Raw genomic sequence first — 20,735 nt, forward strand, 5'->3', positions numbered from 1 at the left:
TATGGATATTTTTAATACTAGATTTACAAATCATTATCTTTTATATCCATTAACAAAAATGTTCCAGAACAGATCTGATGATGACTTTCTGTTACATTAGTGTAATTAGAATTACTCATGATTCAGGCATCCGCTGATTAAGCTGTGGTAGAAAGATCATCTTTCTATTGAAATCTATGGTAGGAATAACTTCCTGATGGCAGCTATGCCCATTGTGTCATGTCATACAATCAATTCGTTATAACGGTGATTCCAATAAAACCTACTGTTGCTCCCTATGATATTCTGACCATCCCGCTCTTCACTTTTATCGCAATACATAAAAGCTATTGAATTTTTTATTAGTGTGGTTGATGCACTGGTAATATCAAGAACTACTTTGTCCCTTGAATCAATCGTGATTATTTCATCTATCCTGGGCTTCTTTTCCTTCCTTCCTTCCTTCCTTCCTTCCTTCCTTCCTTCCTTCCTTCCTCCCCTCCTTCCTTCCTTTCCACATTTTCCCCCTTCTGATTCCTCCCCTACTACATCCCAAATCGTCTACCCTCCACCCACTCACCGTATCACACTTTATATATGTGCCAATAATTTTGTTCTTATATGGAAGTGAAAATTGTCAGGTTTCCTTTGACAACACTCTCCAGCATTGTCTCATATGACAAGCAGCCCCAAATATGACAAGAATAATCAGTGTGGCTCATCCATTCTTTAAACTTCTTCAGAGCCCTCACGGGTTTGGAATAACTGGTCATGTAGCTACTGTGATAATTACTTCAGTGCTAGTCCTTCACATCAGGAGATTATTTTACCCATGGAAAATTTATAAAATACTATATAAATTTTACAAATCCCTACTTCCCCAAAATTTTCATCCCCACAAATAAAATAAATGTCATAAAAGAAAAGTAACAATCTCTTTTTCATTGAGAGTGCAGAAGGGAGATCTTTTTAAATATACAAGGAAGATCCATAGAAGGAATAAAATGGAAGAGCTAGCAACTGTATTTTCTTTTATTTCGTCTCCACTTCTCTACATTTTTCTTCTTCTTTCTCCCTCCACCCCTCTATAACTCCATCTCCAACTGTTAGAAAGGGATGTTGTGATTAGAAATCCATGAGGCAATTCCTCCTGTTTTCTTACTCCACAATATGCTGTTTCTAATATTACTGAACTTCCATACATGCTCATTTTGCTACAATTTAGATAATAAAAATTCTGGCAAAATGTTCTAGATTCACATATTAAGAATATTAGTCATACTATCAAGAGGACACATATTTGTAAAAGTCTAAGTGAATAGCATATTGTTGAGAAAAAAGGGAAGAAGTATTAAGTCTATTAGCAAAGTAATAGTTTTGATGTATTTTACATTTGTTATACCTTTCTAGGGATCAAAGAATTTCAGAAAGGGAATTCAGAAAGGGACCTAATTTTGTGATTTGGGATACAAGACAATTTTTTTGGAACATCAGCAACAATATACTTTTTAAACCAATTTTATGAAATTTGCAATAATGTGCTTTTCCAGTAGATGTCTCTAAAATGTTCTGAAGTAGAACGAGGAAATTGTGGCTTGCTCTAATGACACAAAAGACAGGAATTTAAGTTCAAATAATGTTAGTTTAGAGAGGAGGAAAGAAAAGCTTCTTCATAAATCTGTTAAAAAAATGTCCAGTCAGCTTTAGTCAGATGCTCCATATAGGAAAATTATGTTTTATAAAATGTATCACAGGTATTATGAATGCTGAAAAATGCAATCATGCAGTTCTTGAAATAAACTGACCCCTGCCATATGTTATGAATATATAAAAATATTTCATTTTACAAATGCTGTGAAATAATTCAATAAATTTTAGAAGCTATTGTAGCTACTATTTTAATATGGGACTACACCAGTAAAATTATTTTAAAATATTGCTTCAATTAATATAATTATTTAAAACAGAAAATAGTCTCTATATTTCCTGTGTATTTGTATATCTAATTCATTTTGGTGGCGTTTAATGTTTTCCCTTTAAGACAGAACATGATTTCCTATAAGCATCTAACTCAATTATGATACATTTAGTCAAAAGTCACCATGTATCTTAGTTCTTTGTTGCCTCAAATTGCTTTCTTTGATTTGATTGCCAAATCTCAATAAATCTTTATATCTGTACTGAACATCACCAAGTGAGCATTCACCTGGTATTGCAGGATCAGTGGGAAACTGATCTGGTCACACAGGAACGTTTCTAGTTCTAAGAGCAAGCTTCCTCATTTCTGAGTTACCATTAATGACCTCCTCTATATGCCTCAAAGGTCTAGGGAAAAAAAAGAAAACACTCACGGATAACATCTGTCTAATAGGAGGGGGGAAGATGAGGGGGAGGAGGGGAAAGGAAAGGAAAGGAAAAGGAAAGAAAGGAAAAAGCACCTAATAAGGAAGTTATTGCTCTTGACACTCGCTGACCTTGCTCTCTAAGTCCTTGATCCACCATGGTCAGAGTTTGCATACAGGGGGGAAAAAAGAGTAATTGTATTGAGGACATAGAAAAAAAAAAAAAAAGAATCTTATTTTTTAAATACATTGCATTTTTTTTAAATCTGGACATTAAGGAGGGCACGTGATGTAATGAGCACTGAGTATTAGATAAGACTGATGCATCAGTGACCTCCACCTCTGAAACCAATAATACACAATATGTTAATTAACTGAATACCAATAAAACTTTTAAAAATCTGAAGTGCATAAGGATCTTTAAAAGTTATTTGACTTAAATAAATGTCCTTCTGTCCCAGTGCCTATCTTTCAGAAAGAACCAAGAAAAAGAGACTTAGAAATCCGCTCTATAGAACAAAGCAAAGGTCTGTGCTGAACTGCGAGATAAGATTGCCTGGGAAATCTAGAATGTATAGCAGTCCTTGTGGTAGGGAATACATTTGTGAAGACAGAGTGCTAAATGAAAAAATAAAAGAGCATCGATCAACCAGGAACTTTATCACAGGAGAGTAACTGACTCCACTGTCAGCGATCCTATCAGCGGATCTCCATCGGCTAAAACCCATGCAATAAGCTGAGATGAATGCAAGTATTGAACTCCAGGCGACAAACAGAGCTAAGAAAAGATAAACTATTGAATTTGTTAAACAGGCATGTCAAGTTTTTAACAGCCTTGGTAGGACCCATGATCCAATGAATTTCAGAAAACAGATTCATATGACAATTGGATCTCAAGGATCTTAGTGTGATGGTTAACAGTTGTTTCTTTTACTTAGGAGTACAATTTCCTCACCTGGTTCCTCTTAAAACAATTACTTTAAAAGTAATTATGAAAAAAATAAATAAATAAATAAATAAATAAAAGTAATTATGTTAAGAACAAATGGAAAGTTTTACATGCGCGCACACACACAGTCACAGTAGTTTTTGTCATTTAATATTTAAAGTATTTTTCCAATTACATTTTCTTTAAAATCAATCTTAACTACAAAAATATGGAGAAAATTTAATTTTTCTTATTTCATGTCTATTATGTTTTCATAAAATGAGGAGTGAATTACTGAAGATTAGTAAGCAAGAATACAAAAGCTTTCACTTGATACCTCTATGTATAATTCTTTGTCTTCTTTAAATAGCTTTCTTTTTTTCTCTGACAGTTTTATTTGCTTTCTCTTCCATTTGTCACTGATTCTACAGGGTTTATTTTTTGTCTTTTTAGTTTTTATTTCTAATCTTCTGCCTTTCTTTAGTATGTCACTTTCTATCCCCTTGTTTACAATGCAGTAAATAGCATTTTTCCAGATTGCATGAATGGTATTTGTCTGAAATACTTTTGACCCTAAGGGAAATAGAAAATCAGACTTGAATCCTCTTCATTTACTTCCTTTTTATTCTTACCCTTTTACTTTTTGCCCAGATTTGTTTTTCCCTCTTGCACATTTAGGATCTTGCCTGGACCACATGACACTGAGAGAACTGTGACTTAAGGAAGTAACTAACCAGTCAGATATGATTCTAGAAGACTTAAAATACCCTCTACCTCCTTCTATGTGTGTGTGATATTCTGATTTGCTGGTCCTTCTCAAATGAGAAAGGATACTAAGTGAAGTAATGTTATAATCTCTACATTAAATTTGCAACATGTAATACGAAGAGTGAGATACAGAGACTTGATCTCACTGGAATATAATACAACAATTAAAAATAATGCATTACTATTTATAATTAAGCTTTAGCAAAGTATTTTTAGCCTCTGGAAATAAACCCTTTTTAAAATGCTGTCATGATTTTTATTGTGTTACTCCACTCCAAGATGATGAGCACCCAAGCTGATCTGTCTCTTGATTATGATGATGGAGTGAGAAGGAGCAGGGGCCATATTCAAACATCTTAACAACTAATTTAATAATATCAGTTAATATATAAATCAATATAAAAATCAAAGGTTAAAAATGTATTATTTTTATGTTAATGCATATATTTTCAATGCATAAATATATTTCATAAAAATAAATATTGTGGATTATTTAAATAATTAAATATTTAATGATAGTGATTATGTTTAATAATTGAATATTTATAAATATATATTTATTAATTTAAAATAAAATATAAAATATAAGGTAAAAGAAACCATGACACAAATCATTCATCTTATTATTCTAGTAATTCTTAAATAATTTCTTAATTTTGGGACATCTGGATGGCTCAGTGGTTGAGCATCTGCCTTTGGCTCAGGGTGTGATTCCATAATCCTGGGATTGAGCCTTTCATTGGGCTTCCCACAGGGAATCTGCTTCTCCCTCTGCCCATGTCTCTTCCTCTCTCTCTGTGTCTCTCATGAATAAAATAATAAAATCTTAAAAAATAATAATTTATTAATTTCTAAAACTTACTGGCATACTCTTTTTTTTTACATGGGTGATACCAGCTAAATGATATCTCTATCAGAGAGATGATTTAATATAGAGTACCATCCTAAACTCCTTTAAAGAATTCTCCATCAGATTTAGAGACATTGAGTGGTATCAAGACTCAGCAAGTTGATCACTTCTATTAACATTAATGATAGTGCCATCCTGCTGAATTATCTACTAGTCTTTACTGAATTAACAATGATCGCATTCAAATTTTATCTAGCCCTTAAATACTATGTATATCTTTAAGTATTCAATGTATTTATTACTAACTAAATCATGAAAATTGTAAGAATGTCTTATTTAATTCAGTCATAGAGTTTTGCAAATGTCATTTGGTCAAATTTGTCGCACAATAAATCAAGGAATGTAAACATTCATTTTTTGAGTTTTGTCATATAAATATTATTTTCATATTAGAAAAATTGATGTTTTCTAATGTAATTGATCACTTGTTAATTTTTATTTCAAATACTCTATATATATTTTTCATGTCAGAAATGTCTTTCAGTTTTCAAATTATCTCCAGTTTAACAAGGTGACTTTTTTCCCCTATAGAGTTAAAAAAGATTGACATCTCTAGTAGAATGTCATTTCTGGAAGTACCTGGTGGCTCAGTGGGCTAAGCATCTGAATTGATTTTGGCTCAGGTCATGATCTCAGGGTTGTGAGATCAAGTGCAGCCCCTGTTCAGTGTGGAGTCAGCTTGAGATTCTCTCTCTCCTCCCTTTGCTACTCCCCTCCACCCTGCTCATGTTCATTCTCTCTCTCTCTCTCAAATAAATAAATAAATAAATAAATAAATAAATAAATAAATAAATAAAGCAAGCCTTTTTAAAAAACTGTCATTTCTGAAAAGCAATTCTCTACTTTTTAAAAACAAGGCTTATTGTCCAAATTCTAAACATAAATGGCAATGATACATCTATATAGAAATTATATTAAGTAAGTTCTATAATATTTTCTTTTCTAAACAATCTATTATTTAAATTATATAATGTTAAAATTTTAATTTTATTGCTTAAGCATTTTCCTTTCTTTTATAGATTTTGTAATTAACACTATTTGATAAAGTGTGGAATTTTTTTATTATTTCAAAAATTTTGCTTTACTTGAAAATTTTTATTTCAAAAACTTATTTCATGAGACTAATTCCACAAAGTTCTTTAATATTTTCCTCTTGAAATAAATAAAATCTTAAAAAAAAAAAAAAAAGGGCAGCCCCGGTGGCGCAGCAGTTTGGCGCCCCATGCAGCCTGGGGTGAGATCCTGGAGATCCGGGATCGAGTCCCACATCAGGCTCCCTGCATGGAGCCTGCTTCTCCCTCTGCCTGTGTCTCTGCCTCTCTCTCTGCGTCTATGAATAAATAAATAAAATCTTAAAAAAATATATTTTCCTCTTGATTGCAAATGAACTTTAGCAGAAATTGATTGTCATGAACAATAAATCTAGTCATTTTAATTTTAAAAGACAAAAATTTAGAGCATTATTTGAGTCAAAGTTTATATATCATGTAAAAATCCACAAAATTTATTGAAAATAAAATCAAATTAATTTCCATTCCAGAATTACATCGTTTTATATTTAATTGATTTTTTATATCAACTGATGTTTTACGTATCAAAAGATGTCCCAGAATTATATTTTTTCTTTAAAGAGAGAGAGAAGTGGTGGGAAAGGCTCCATATCACCACCCTGAGGTGTTGGCCTAAACTGAAATAAGAGTTGGTTGCTTAACCCACTGAGCCACCTAGGCATCCCCACTATTGATAAAAATTTCTGTCATTTTTTCTTTTTTCAAAAAAATCACATTCATATGAAGTGCTTCCAAAATTTAAACTTTTGTCTCTTTTCCAATGTTTTCAATAATATATCATAAATTCCTCAATTATGTTTATTAAAATTACTTCCTTTATATAAGGCCTACTTTTCTACAGCATGATTGGAGACTCAAAGTTGTCATTTATTAGAGTTTTAATACATCATGTCTTGGGACACCTGGATGATTCAACACCCAACTCAGTGGTTGAGCATCTGCCTTCAGTCCAGGGAGTAATCCTGGAGTCCTGGGATTCAATCCCACATCAGGTTCTCTGCATGGAACCTGCTTCTCTCTCTGCCAATGTCCCTGCCTCTCTCTGTGTCACTCATGAATACATAAATAAAATCTTTAAAAAAAATAGATCATGTCTTTAACATATGTTCTTGTTATCAACAGGCAAGTGTGGTTGTTTAAAAGTCTATGAAGATCAATTTCTAGATTACAATTTTAATATAAAAATATCTGGCCCAGGGCAATATCCTGGAGTCCCGGGATCGAGTCCCACGTCAGGCTCCCTACGTGGAGCCTGCTTCTCCCTCTGCCTGTGTCTCTGCCTCTCTCTCTCTCTCTCTGTGTTGTGTCTCTCATGAATAAATACATTTTAAAAAATCTTTAAAAAATTAAAAATAGAAAAGGAAATGGGAATTGTCACCTTGTTTGTATCCCACAAAACAATATAGTCTTTGCTTTTACTACAATTGTGCATTGCTTCTTAACAAAGTACCTTCTGTCTACCGTTTTATGGAAGGCTTTTAAATGCACCAGCTCTTTTTGTTTTCTTACTTTTTGGTTTTGTTTTCCTGTGATTTGATCAAAAAGTTAAGCAGTAATAAAATGTGAAGATCATTTGTTCATCCTTTTTTTTTTTTTTTTTTTTTTATGATAGTCACAGAGAGAGAGAGAGACAGAGACACAGGCAGAGGGAGAAGCAGGTTCCATGCACCGGGAGCCCGATGTGGGATTCGATCCCGGGTCTCCAGGATCGCGCCCTGGGCCAAAGGCAGACGCCAAACCGCTGCACCACCCAGGGATCCCTGTTCATCCTATTGAAGCTGCATGTTCCTTTTGCTGTAACTACTTGCCCGTATTCTGAACCTTCTTCCACTGCTTTGAGAAATAGGGAAGGGAGTGAGGTAGGCAGTTGCTAGGAAGACCTTCATGCTTTACTCCAGTGGTTCTCAAACTTCAGCGTGCATTGGAAACATCAGCAAGGCTTGTTAAAACACAAATTACTGCCCCACTCCAGACCTTTTAGCAGGTCTAGGATGGGGCCTAGAAGTTGTATTTTCAGAAGTTTGCAGGTGAAAAAAAATGTTACTCAGAAAAGTTGGTGATGCTGATACTGCTGATCTGGGGACCCTGTTTTGAGAACCATCACTTCACTTTTGAGTCCCTCTCTTGCATAGCCGGAAAAATGCTTTGTACATCATCTAAAGAGGAAACTTGATAAAAAAAATCTATGCAATTACTTGATAGATATATTTATATGAATTAATTTGAATTTAGGCTAAAGGAACCTTATTGCTAGGATCTAAGAGAAAATGAACACTTTTTGCCACTTACTGCAGCCCAGAAATAAGTATAATTTCCCCAAGCTGTGGATCATTTTCTTCCAAATAAATCAATAATTATACAGGACTTTATAATACAGTGAAGAGAAAAAAGAAGCAATATCAAAACAAAAACTGTGAACATGAATGAAAATTTGTTAGTTTACCTCAATGCCCTGAAGAAAAGCAATGCAAAATTCAGTCTAACAATAAAGACTCGCATTAATGACAAATACATTATTCTTTCTATGGAGTAGAGATCCTTCAGTACTATTGTCAAAGCTACATATGCCTTAGGGAGCATAATTTTTTTTAAATATTTTATTTATTTATTCATGAAAGACACAGAGAGAGAAGCAGAGATATAAGCAGAGGGAGAGGCAGACTCCCTGTGGGGAGCCCTATGTGGGACTCGATCCCAGAACCCCAGAACCAACCTGAGCAGAGGGCAGATGTTCAACCACTGAGCCACCCAGGTGCCCCAGGAAGCGTAATTAACATGTGCCCAAGGTACAGTTTCATTGCTACATAATTTTACATGGCAAGAAGGATAGTAAGACACCAAACACTTTTCTCATGTCTGATATGCAGACTTCAATGAATACATTTGTTTATTAAAAGTCTGCAAATTACAGACCTACCTTACTTGATGTGTTCAAAATGTTTAATAAATTTTCGCTCTAAATTGTGTTCTCCAATGAAAAACTATATTTCCATCTGAAATATTACCTGGTTCATGGGAAAGGGGAACCAATTCTTTCACAGAGTAGTTTTACAAGAATTTCTATTTTTCTGAAATTTCACTGATCCCCTTGAGACTTGCCATGTGAGAGTTTACTTTTACCTGTAGTCCTTATGTTTTGAGTCTATGTATTTCCTTAAAATCTAGGAACAACTCATTTATTTAAACAGATATTCTTTCACCAAGGAACCTGTAGCTTTCCTTTATTTCCAAGGAGACATCAGTTGGAAATTGCATTGTTAAACAGACAGCTTTTGTGGCAGTCCACTTATAAAGCCACTATAGCTTTTAACACAGCTGATTTTAAAGTCCCCTCAATTTTGCAGGCAGGTTACATCAGCCAGTTTGCACAGCTGCCACTAACTACCATCCATTTTCTCCTAAAAGGAGACCAGAATACTTTCTTTTTTTTCCAAACAGAATTAGAGTCCAGCACTTCCAACACAAAGTGGAAGCACATTACCCTCCGGGTGGGGGCGGCGCAGCTCACTCAGCAATCATCACAAACCATCATGCTTCAGTACCCACCATAAATGAATGGTAGCCACAGCACTGCTCAGAGTGGGAAAAAAATGAGGCAGTCCCCATGCTTAACCCCCTCTCTTCTCTTTTTGTGTTCATCCAGCCCAAGAAGAGCAGCACTTGATACACAGCAACCAAGCTGAGAGTCACACTGCTGTTGGCAGAGAGACAGCTGAGAAACAGCAGCAGCAAGACTGTGGTGATCCAGGTCACAGATTATCACTACTAACACCCCTAACCCAATTATTGTCAACACTATTTATAACAACTTTCAAACAAGAAATCACTTGGCTGTCAAATGTTTGATGCTGACGCCTTAGCGTACCCCTGAATCCTTTTCTATGGGTACCCCATGTTGGGAGAGAAACTGTGGATGAGCCATAGGTTCCCAGCCTGAAGAGACCACGTAAATTTTGAAACCCTGTGTACAAAAACAGAAGACAATTAAAAATGCTGTTATACTAGTTGTAAGGAAATCACAGTTTCCCAAATTAAGGTAAAACTTTTTTCCTCTAAAGAGTACAATCATGGAAGAATCTTGAGGTAGAAGGAATGAGGTGATCATTTAAAAGAGCTGAGACAGCTCCTGTCCATTGATTGATAAGAGATCACCGAGATTGTGGATTACTGACTAGGAAAAAGAATTGTGACTGAGAACTTCACGTTGATCCAAAGTTGGCAAGCTACATATTTTTCATCTTTCTAATCATAAATATTTTACTGTTTCTTTTAGGCCTAACTTTATTTCTTAGAGACATAAGGTTGGTTACCACTGAAAACATCTCTATGTGTTTGCCGCAGATCTAATCATACTAAATAGGGCACTCAAATTGAGAAATGGGATTTAGGGGGAATAAAGATGAATATATCATAAAAACTGTACTTTTTTTTTTAAGGGATTGGAACTCAATATCTTCATAAAATACTATAAAATCTTCCTTGAATTATTGAAGTGCAAGCATAAAAGCATGGAAAGTATCATTGCTATGTTAAATGATTCAAACTAAATCTGAATCTTTATCATTCATTAAAGAATACCTTAGTGAAAAATAAAATCCTTAGACTGTAGAAATGACTATATACATATATATAGTTACACATATTTAATTCTGTAATGTTGGATTTGAAAGCAGAAGATGAGGTATTAGCTCTGCAACCTCAAACCAGTTACTTTGGTTTTCTGTCCCTTGGTTTCTTCATCTCTTAAGAATATAACAATAACTCTTTGAAGTTAAAAAAAAAAAAAAAAAGACTGAAGATTCCGGGCAAAGTTAAAGCATTTTAGAAGTCTAATATATATATATTTTATATTTATACATTCTATATTTATATAGTATAAATATTCACCCTTGGTGTAAAATTCAGGCTACCATTTGCTAAGTGCATATACAGCAGTCTGTATTTTCAAATATATAGAACAAAACATGATTTATTTGTATATATATGTATATAAATATATATACTTTTTAAAAAATACTTCCAATATTCTTTTCTTCTACATGCAGCAGTGACACAAAAGATGACTGAGCAGATGAACTACCAGGCAATGAAACTGACCCTTCTCCAGAAGAAGATTGACAATATTTCTTTGGCTGTGAGTGATGTAAGGAACACGTACTCCTCCCTAGAAGGAAAAATCAATGAAGATAAAGACAGAGAATTTCAATCTTTTCTAAAAGGTAAAAGTAAAATATTCATTCAGTTGAGACAAAAATTAAATGACTCATTTATCTTTTCTCATATTTTGGAATCTTTGCTTTAGATTAGGTGGTATAAAAGTCTGAGACTTATATTTTTGGAATAAGATATTTGTAAATCAATTTCTATAATAATTTGAAACATCTAAATAATTTTATACTGCATAGCCAATCTTTTACTCAATATTTCATCTGATTTATTTTTATTAAGTACTAATTACAGCTTAACTTATTTCTTTATAGTTAAAATTAGCCGTAATTAATTTACTTCCATTGGGTTTTCCAGTTCAAGATGAAGATGAGGTTAAAAAAGGATTACCAAGGCACTAGATAATATGGTTGTATTAATAATATTGATGAAGATATTGAGAATAAATCTAAAGTATGTTATTACCTCAGAAATTATCTAGTTTATGGAGTATAATCAATAAAATATATCCTAAAACATCTAAGGTAATAGAAATAATAATTTCTTTATAAATGTGAATCAGTTTTGCCCAACTTTTGTGTTCTTAAAACAGCAGGCTGTATTTCTTCCTGGAGGTTTTATAGGATAATCCATCTCCAGTTCATTCCAGTTGTTGTCAAAGTTCATTTTCTTGTAGTTGTGAGACTGAAGTCTTATTTTCTTGATTGCTATAAACTGAGGCTTATTTTTAGCTTCTAGAGGCCACTACATTTCTTGGTTCATGGCATTTTTCCTCCATCTTCAACCACCAGCAACACTGCTGAGTGCTCGTGGTGATGTAGGAATGACTTAGGGACAGATGGGACTAGGCAGGGAAAGATAAGGGAAAGGGCCAGGGTCAAGATCCCAGAAATCTGTGGGCTCCCATAAACCCTAAGGACACCAAAAGGCCCGGGTCAGGCTCCTACCCATCCCAAGAAAACAGAGATAAGCTAGTAAAAACAGAAAAATAATAAACCTGGCTCCCTAGCTCCAAAATGTTAGGGAGTATCTCCCTATAATGGCTACTAAGTAATCACAAAAACACCAGACCACAAAGAAATGTGTCATTAAGGGATTATCAATAGTCCCTGCTCAAACCTAGACTGCACAAGAATCTCAAGGCCGTGGACTCCCTGGCTAGGTTCTCAATAAAAGACTGGCACTAAAAGTCCTCGGTGGCAACCTTGTCGGGACCCCACTCACTTCTGAGAGCCTTCTCTGTATCTCTGCTTAATAAATTTCTATCACTTTGCTCACTCTATTGTCCGCAAGATTCATTCTTCTACTTCATGAGACAAGAAGTAAGCTCTTCCGTATCAATGGCATATTTCAAACCCACTCTTCTACCTTCCTTTTCCTCTCTTAAGGGCTCAGTTATTACATTGGCCAGACCTGAGTAATCCAGGATAATCTCCTTGTCTCAAGGTCTTTAGCCTTAATCACATCTGCCATGGCCCTTTTGCCAGGTGAGGTAACATATTCACAGGCTGAGGAATCTAGGGTGTGGACATCTTGAGTAGAGCAGCATTATTCTGCCTACCATGGGGATCTGTATGTAGATAGTGAGTAATTGGTATAGTAATGTTATACACAGGGTACAATGTGACCATTTGATAGTTTCAACAAATCCAAGCTAAGGACACCAGAGAAGACTTCTACAAAAAGAAACCATCTCAACTAAGAAGCTAGGGACCAGGAGGAATTAATTAGGCAAAGGAGTTTCAAGGAGGACCTGGATTTTTTAGGCAAGGAATTTTGTCACTAGGAATATCTCAGTTCTCTGGATTTATTGTATGTTTCCAAATTTCAGGATTACTGTTCCCTTTTACTTTGTTTTATACATAAACATATACTCATTGTACAACCCCATGACTATAATGTTATTTTTTCTTTATTTTTCATCTGTGGTTTGCAGGTAAAAGATAAGGTGGAGGTTTCCATATCATCTACCAGTATGACAGCAACCATGATTTTTTTTTTTAAGATTTTATTTATTTATTCATGAGAGACACACAGAGAGAGGCAGAGACACAGGCAGAGGGAGAAGGAGGCTCCATGCAGGGATCCCAATGTGAGACTTGATCCCGGGACTCCAGGATTACACCCTGGGCCGAAGGCAGATGCTCAACCACTGAGCCACCCAGGTGTCCCCATGATTTTTTTAAATTATGTAAATATTTGATGCTATTAAGCCCCTGAAAGCAAGACCCTGCCCTACATTTCTGGCATGTCCCCCCTATGGCCAAACTTACCAATGACAAGCATGAGAGAGGAATATATTTTCTCTGAAGTGCTAACATGAGAAAGAAATCAAATAGAAACAGCATATAATTGACTAACACCACCATAATGAAAAATTTTAAGCAAAATTTGGTTATCATAACCAAAGAGAATTAGAGAGAATTAGGCCTGTCAACAGCTTTTTGTGAAACTACTAACAAAAATTCTGGTAATGACATAGAAAAAACATCCATTCATAAGAGCAACAACAGAATTCTCCCCTCAATAGAAGGCATTAGTTGTGTATTAAGCATAATCAACTATGAAAACCAGAGAGGGACACCTGGGTGGCTCAGCAGTTGAGCCTCTGCCTTTAGCTCAGGGCATGATCTCCGTCCAAGGATCCAGTCCCACATCGGCCTCCCCACAGGGAGCCTGCTTCTCCCTCTGCCTGTGTGTGTGCCTCTCTCTCTGTGCCTCTCATGAGTAAATAAATAAAATCTTAAAAAAGAAAGAAAGGGGGCAACCCCAGTGGCGCAGCGGTTTAGTGCCACCTACAGTCCAGGGCATGATCCTGGAGACCTGGGATCGAGTCCTGCATCGGGCTCCCTGCATGGAGCCTGCTTCTTCCTCTGCCTGTGTCTCTGCCTCTCTCTCTCTCTCTCTGTGTGTCTCTCATGAATAAATAAATAAAATCTTAAAAAAAAGAAAGAAAGAAAAGAAGAAAGAAAGAAAGAAAGAAAGAAAGAAAGAAAGAAAGAAAGAAAGAAAGAAAGAAAGAAAAAAAAGAAAGGAAGAAGGAAGAAAGCAAGCCTGAGAGCTTTGTAGTTAATGAATGTTCATTCAGATAACAGAAACTAAACTCACCCCAGGGTGCTGCACTTGGCCTAACAAAACCACAGCCTCTTCTCTTTCTTACTCTACAACCACAGTGAGGAATCCGGCTTATCTACTAGTAACCACAGAAATTGTCCCAATTCCTTAAGACGTACCTGAGTGTTATTAACAGGCCATACATTCACAACCACAGAGGGACACGCCCACGTGTCTGATAACATATCTATGGGTTTGATATCCTATGAGTCACATGAAGCAGAATCAAATAAAGTTAAAATTATGTCCCCATTTCAGATATTGACATAAAGCACTTTGATGTATTTTTGCAAAATCAGGTTCTTGCAGACAATTTTTTAGCAATAAATTATAGAAATGTTATCTGAAAATCTCCTTTTCCAGAGAGATCTGTTTTTAAAGCTAATAGTCTGTTTGATTTCTTTTCAGACACTGCTGTGATTTTACCCTTTATCCAGTGTATTTTTCCATTAAAGATTTAAAATATAGGGGGGATCCCTGGGTGGTGCAGCGGTTTGGCGCCTGCCTTTGGCCCAGGGCGCGATCCTGGAGACCCCGGATCGAATCCCACGTCGGGCTCCCGGTGCATGGAGCCTGCTTCTCCCTCTGCCTATGTCTCTGCCTCTCTCTCTCTCTCTCTGTGTGACTATCATAAATAAATAAAAAAAATTAAAAAAAAAAAAAAAGATTTAAAATATAGTAGCTAAAGCACCTCCTAATTTCCATAGTCGCCGTTTACTTTTTTCCTAGTTACTTTGATCAAATACTCTAAACTAAGTTTTGCCTATTTGCAGTGCTTTTACCTATCATTCTTATTTTGACTTTCAGATCACATAGTTGGGTTTTTTTCTTTAAAGATTTTATTTATTTATTTATTTATTTATTTATTTATTTATTTATTTATTTAGAGTGTGTGCACATGAGCTGGGGAAGGGGCAAAGAGAGAGGAGAGAAAGAATCTCAAGTTCATGCTCCGCTGAATGCAGAGCCCAACCAGGCTGATCTCATGACCCTGAGATCACAACCTGAGCTGAAACCAAGAGTCAGATGCTTACCCCCTGAGCCACACAGGTACCCCAGATCACATTGGTTTTTGTTGGCTGAATTTAAACAGCTATTTTTTTGTCCACAATTATTTAATTCAGTTATACTTAAGTTTTCAATCTTGAAAAACATTTTAAGCAAAATGATATAAATTCCAAAATGATCTGATCCCTAACCTTAAATTTTTTATTGTATTTCATCAAGTTCTCATGAAAATTTAAGACCATTTTAACCAACAGGAAATGACTAAATGATCTTGTGGGAAGTGCAGTAAAAATAACTTTGCTATTTAGTAGCACCTTATACTGAGTGAAGCTAATATATTCTATTTATAGTATCAGAAATCTAATTTTCCAAATTTTGTTTTCTGTGTAGTATGCAGAATATGCTCAGTGAAGATTTGTTATGTAAATGGGTAACTGACTAAATGCTAAGTAAAATTAGGAAATAAAAATACTTTTTAAAAGTTTTTTAGTGTAAAAAAAAGTCTTTTGGTGTGATTATTCATACTATTGCATACAAAGGCTAGGACTCTATCAGTATAATTTATCTTATTTGTGACTGCTTAAATTTTTCTAATTACTTTAACCTTTCCTTAGTACTTTGGTGCTGTGTCATTATTTAGTGTTCCCATACTTCACATTTTTACTATTATTTTTTCCATTACATACAAGTTGATTTTCACTTACTTATATTTTTGGACTTTTAAATGTATTTCAGGGGCAGCCAGGGTGGCACAGTGGTTTAGCGCCACCTTCAGTCCAGGGCGTGATCCTGGGGACCCAGGATCAAGTCCCACATGGGGCTCCCTGTGAGGGGCCTGTTTCTCCCTACCCTATGCCTGTGTCTCTGCCTTTCTCTCTCTCTGTGTCTCTCATGAATAAAGAAATAAAATCTTTTAAAAAATAAATGTATTTCAGTTTTCATTATGTCTAGAAATGTAAAATATTATATTTTTACTCTGAAAATACTATTCACTAAAGATCAATTAGCAATATTGACCTGTAGGATTTCCAGGGAAATATTTGTTCATGTAAACATTTACAGCTTCCTCTTTGTACCAGATTAATATCAGGATGCTCAAGCAATACATCATTCTATTTGTTATAATTGATCTTTCATGTACTTTTTATGCAAATCTCTAGTGCATCTCAGATTCTTTTTAAAACTTGCTTACAAAATAGAGATATGTAGAGACTGTATATTTTTATTCTACAATTACCTTTCTTAAATAGACTTTAGGACAGCCATAATTCATTTCACATTTATGCAGACCTTCCTGTTCAAAATGCTTTGTAGTATGTTACCGGTATTTTACATTACAGTCATTAGCTACATTTTGGATTGGAGTGGAGATATCTTCCATTTATATGTGCTTCATAGCTAGGTTCTATAAATACACCTAAAGCATTTGTTTTACTTTTTCCCATTTTCTGTATTTGTATGTAACAGGTTTGGTTGGTTGGTTTTTTTCCATTTTTAAATATTAATTTCCCATTCTGAATAGTTCTGAGTTCTGAGTACTTCAGGATTCTTTTCCTTTTTTTTAATGCTACTTTTAGAGTGTCCATAATTCTGATTTATGATCAGTCCATGCTTTCTAATTCTGGAAATACCAATATGTGTTTCATTAATGGCAAGTTTCCTTTTATTTTTGTTAAGAATTAATGTCATATTATGGTAATCAAGCAAATCTCGAATTCCTATTTTCATTTGACTTTGTTTTGTGATCCCCAAACCTCTCATTATTATTTTATTGTTGCTATAAACTATTGTTGAATCTTGTAACTATTACTTCATATTGTTCCTTATTTGGGAATCTCATTAAATTTCTCCTCTGCAGTCGATTTATTAGTTTTTATGAGCTCAAAACACAAGCTCTGAAACCTAATTACTAGCAACTTAATAACATAGTCATGAGCTAACACCAGGTATTATTTACTGAACCAGAAAGCCCAAAGCCATTTATTTTCATACCAGAGTAAGACTAGACTTAGAATCATAATGTACAAGGATCTATTAACTAAAGTTAGTAGCAGTTCCTTCATGTCTTTTGTTTTTGGTTCTGGTATGTTCTACATCACAATTGATTTCTCCCCTTAGACTTATCAATTAAGAAAGTCATCACCTTCTATAAATTGTAATTTGTAAAATTTCAGAAGTGTAGTAAAGATGTATTCTTATTATTACATGTTATTACTTCTTAATCTCCAACTTTTTATCTTTTTAGAGATATCTGAATTTTACATAATTAAAATGATATATCATTTATTGTTGCTTAATATTTCTTTCTCTAGGTCTAAAATCCAAAAGCATCAATGATCTGGTAAAGAACATAGTAAGAGAGCAATTTAAAATTTTTCAAAATGACATGCAAGAGACTGTAGCACAGCTCTTCAAGACTATATCGAGCTTATCAGAGGACCTTGAAAACACCAGACAAATAATCCGACAAGTTAATGAATCTGTGGTTTCAATAGCAGTCCAGCAAAAGTCTGTTTTAATGCAGGAAAACAGGCCCACTTTGACTGATATACTAGACCTAAAAAATCACATTGTGAATATAAGGCAAGAAATGACTTTTAAATGTGAAAAGCCTATTAAAGAACTAGAAGCAAAGCAAACTCATTTAGAGGGTGCTTTAGAACAGGAACATTCATGGAACATTTTGTATTATGAATCCCTCAACAAGACTCTTTCTAAAATGAAGGAAGTGCATGAGCAGCTTTTATCAACTGAACAAGTATCAGATCAGAAGGGTGTTCCAACTGCTGAATCAGTTAGCAGAAATGTCACTGAGTACATGTTTGCTCTACATGAGAATATAAAGAAGCAGGGTTTGATGATGCTGCAAATGTTTGATGATTTGCACATCCAAGACACCAAGATTAACAATCTCACCATTGCTTTGGAGATGGAGAAAGAATCTGTCAGGGGTGAATGTGAAGACATGTTATCCAAGTGCAGAAATGATTTTAAATTTCAAATTAAGGACACAGAAGAGAATTTACAAGTTTTAAACCAAACATTGGCTGAAGTTCTCTTTCCAATGGACAATAAGATGGATAAAATGAATGAGCAGCTAAATGATTTGACTTATGATATGGAGATCCTTCAACCGTTGCTTGAGCAGGGAGCACCATTTAGAGAGACAATGGTACATGAACAACCAAAAGAAGCAATAGCTACAAGAAAAAAAGTGGAAAATCTGACTAGTTCTGTCAACAGTCTAAATATTCTTATCAAAGAACTTTCAAAAAGACACAATTTACTTAAGAATGAAGTTCAGAGTCGTAGTGATGCCTTGGACAGACGTATCAATGAATATGCCTTAGAAATGGAAGATGGCCTAAATAACACAATGACTATTATAAATAATGCTGTTGATTTCATTCAAGATAACTACGTGCTAAAAGAGACTTTAAGTACAATACAGTATAATCCTGAAGTCCATCATCAATGTACCCAAAATATGGAAACTATTTTGACATTTATTCCTCAACTCCGATATTTGAATGATTCTATTCAGATGTTGGTCAATGACAATCAGAGATACAACTTTGTTTTGCAAGTTGCCAAGGTCCTTGCAGATATTCCCAAAGATGAAAAACTAAGTCAGTCTAGCTTTCAGAAGATTTATCAAATGTTCAATGAAACCACTTCCCAAGTGATAAAATATCAGCAAAATATGAGTTATTTGGAGGAAAAAATACTCTCAGCCACAAAGATTTCCAAAAATTTTGAAACTAAGTTGCAAGATATTGAGACAAAAATTACTAAGACACTCATACCTTATTACATGTCACTAAAAAAAGGTGGTGTGGCTACAAATGAGAGAGACCAGGCTCTTCAAATGCAGGTACTAACTTCCAGATTTAAGGCACTGGAAGCAAAATCTATTCACCTCTCAGTTCACTTCACTTCACTTAACAAAACTCTGTATGAAGTTTTAGTCATGTGCCATAATGCCTCTACACGTATCTCAGAACTGAATACAACCATACCTAAGCAGATAAAAAGTTCTCTACCAGATATTCAGCTTCTTCAGAAAGGTCTCACAGAATTTGTGGAATCAATAACTGAAATAAAAACTCAAATTGCCATATCTAATTTAACTTGGTATATAAATCGAACGCTGTCTGATAGTCTTGCAAATGTTGTCAGGTCTCAGAAGCAAATAAAACCATTGCTGAAGAAACCCAATTCACTTAAAAAACCAACAGTGAATCTTACCACTGTCCTGATAGGCCGGAACCAAAGAAATACAGACAACATTCTAGTTCCTGGTAAGCTATTGGTAAAATAATAATTTTTAATCTCTCTTTCTATTTAAAGGGTATTTAGGAGATCTGTGGGGTTTATCAAGACCATAAGATATAAAAGATACTTTCTTGAACTTGGGCAAATAGTTAAGTAATTCAAAGGTCACTAAAAAACTATTTGAATCTGATTCCATATTATGTAATTAGGCATCAAGTGCTTATGTTTAAATATTTGTCTACATTTTCTTAACTTTTTTCTGACACATCCCCTATAATACAATCAAACTTGCCCATAGAACATTTATGCTTTCATATGTGATTAAGGAAAACTATTAGATAATGAGTTTCTTGATGAAAATGACCAGACAGAGTCTTATTCATTTTGGCATTCTCTGAAAAAATGTCTGGTATACAATAGGAATTCAATAAATATCTGTTGAATGACTGAATGAATGAGCACAAAAGTGAGCAGGAATTCTATTTGTGTAAATCACAGCAAGCCACAAATACCAGGCTAAACATTCGTGCTACTGTAACAAGATACAAAGACCAGGTGGCTTCCAAAGAACAAAAAAGTATTTCTTGTGGTTTTTGAGACTAGAAAGTCCAAGATGAGGGTGTCAGCATGGTTATATTCTGGTGAGGGCCCTCTTTCTGGGCCACAGCTGGTGACTTCTTGCTGTGTTCTCCCATGGTAGAAGATGTGAGAGATCTCTTTGGGGTCTCTTTTAAAAGAACACTAATCCTGTTCATGAGGACTCTACCTCCCCACCTTCTAATAACTTTGGGGTTTAGAAATTTTTCTTTCTTTTTTTAATTAAAGATTTATTTATTTATTTATTTATTTATTTATTTATTTATTTATGAGAGACGGGGAGCCCAATGCAAGATTCGATCCCAGGACCCTGGGATCATGACCTGAGTTAAAGGCAGACCTTCAACCACTGAGCCACCCAGGTGCCCTAGAATTTCAATATATGCATTTTGAGCAGACCCATCATAACACTAAGGCATTTAGACATGATTTTGTAAGAGTGATCTTTGAAAATTTGGAGCACAGTTATACATGGTGGAAACTGTGTCTCAGAAACATGAAGCTAGCAGTAGTAAATAGCACGACTACAAAGAATGAAATTAGAGATACCAGTTAGGACAGTATTAGCAAGAGCAGTA

At 34.7% G+C, this 20,735-nt stretch overlaps 1 protein-coding gene across 2 annotated transcripts in view; it reads left to right on the forward strand.

Annotated features, from left to right (window-relative positions):
• The window catches only part of MMRN1 (multimerin 1), a 73,468-nt gene that overhangs the window by 39,922 nt on the left and 12,811 nt on the right, over positions 1–20,735 (forward strand). For both annotated transcript variants that reach the window (XM_077882875.1, XM_077882874.1), the window contains exons 5-7: positions 9,641–9,745; positions 11,043–11,216; positions 17,598–19,586. In XM_077882875.1, the coding sequence (XP_077739001.1) occupies positions 9,641–9,745; positions 11,043–11,216; positions 17,598–19,586 (2,268 nt within the window). The remainder of the gene's footprint in view (positions 1–9,640; positions 9,746–11,042; positions 11,217–17,597; positions 19,587–20,735) is intronic.

This window comes from Canis aureus, chromosome 33 (assembly GCF_053574225.1).
Source record: "Canis aureus isolate CA01 chromosome 33, VMU_Caureus_v.1.0, whole genome shotgun sequence".
Classification (NCBI taxonomy): domain Eukaryota; kingdom Metazoa; phylum Chordata; class Mammalia; order Carnivora; family Canidae; genus Canis; species Canis aureus.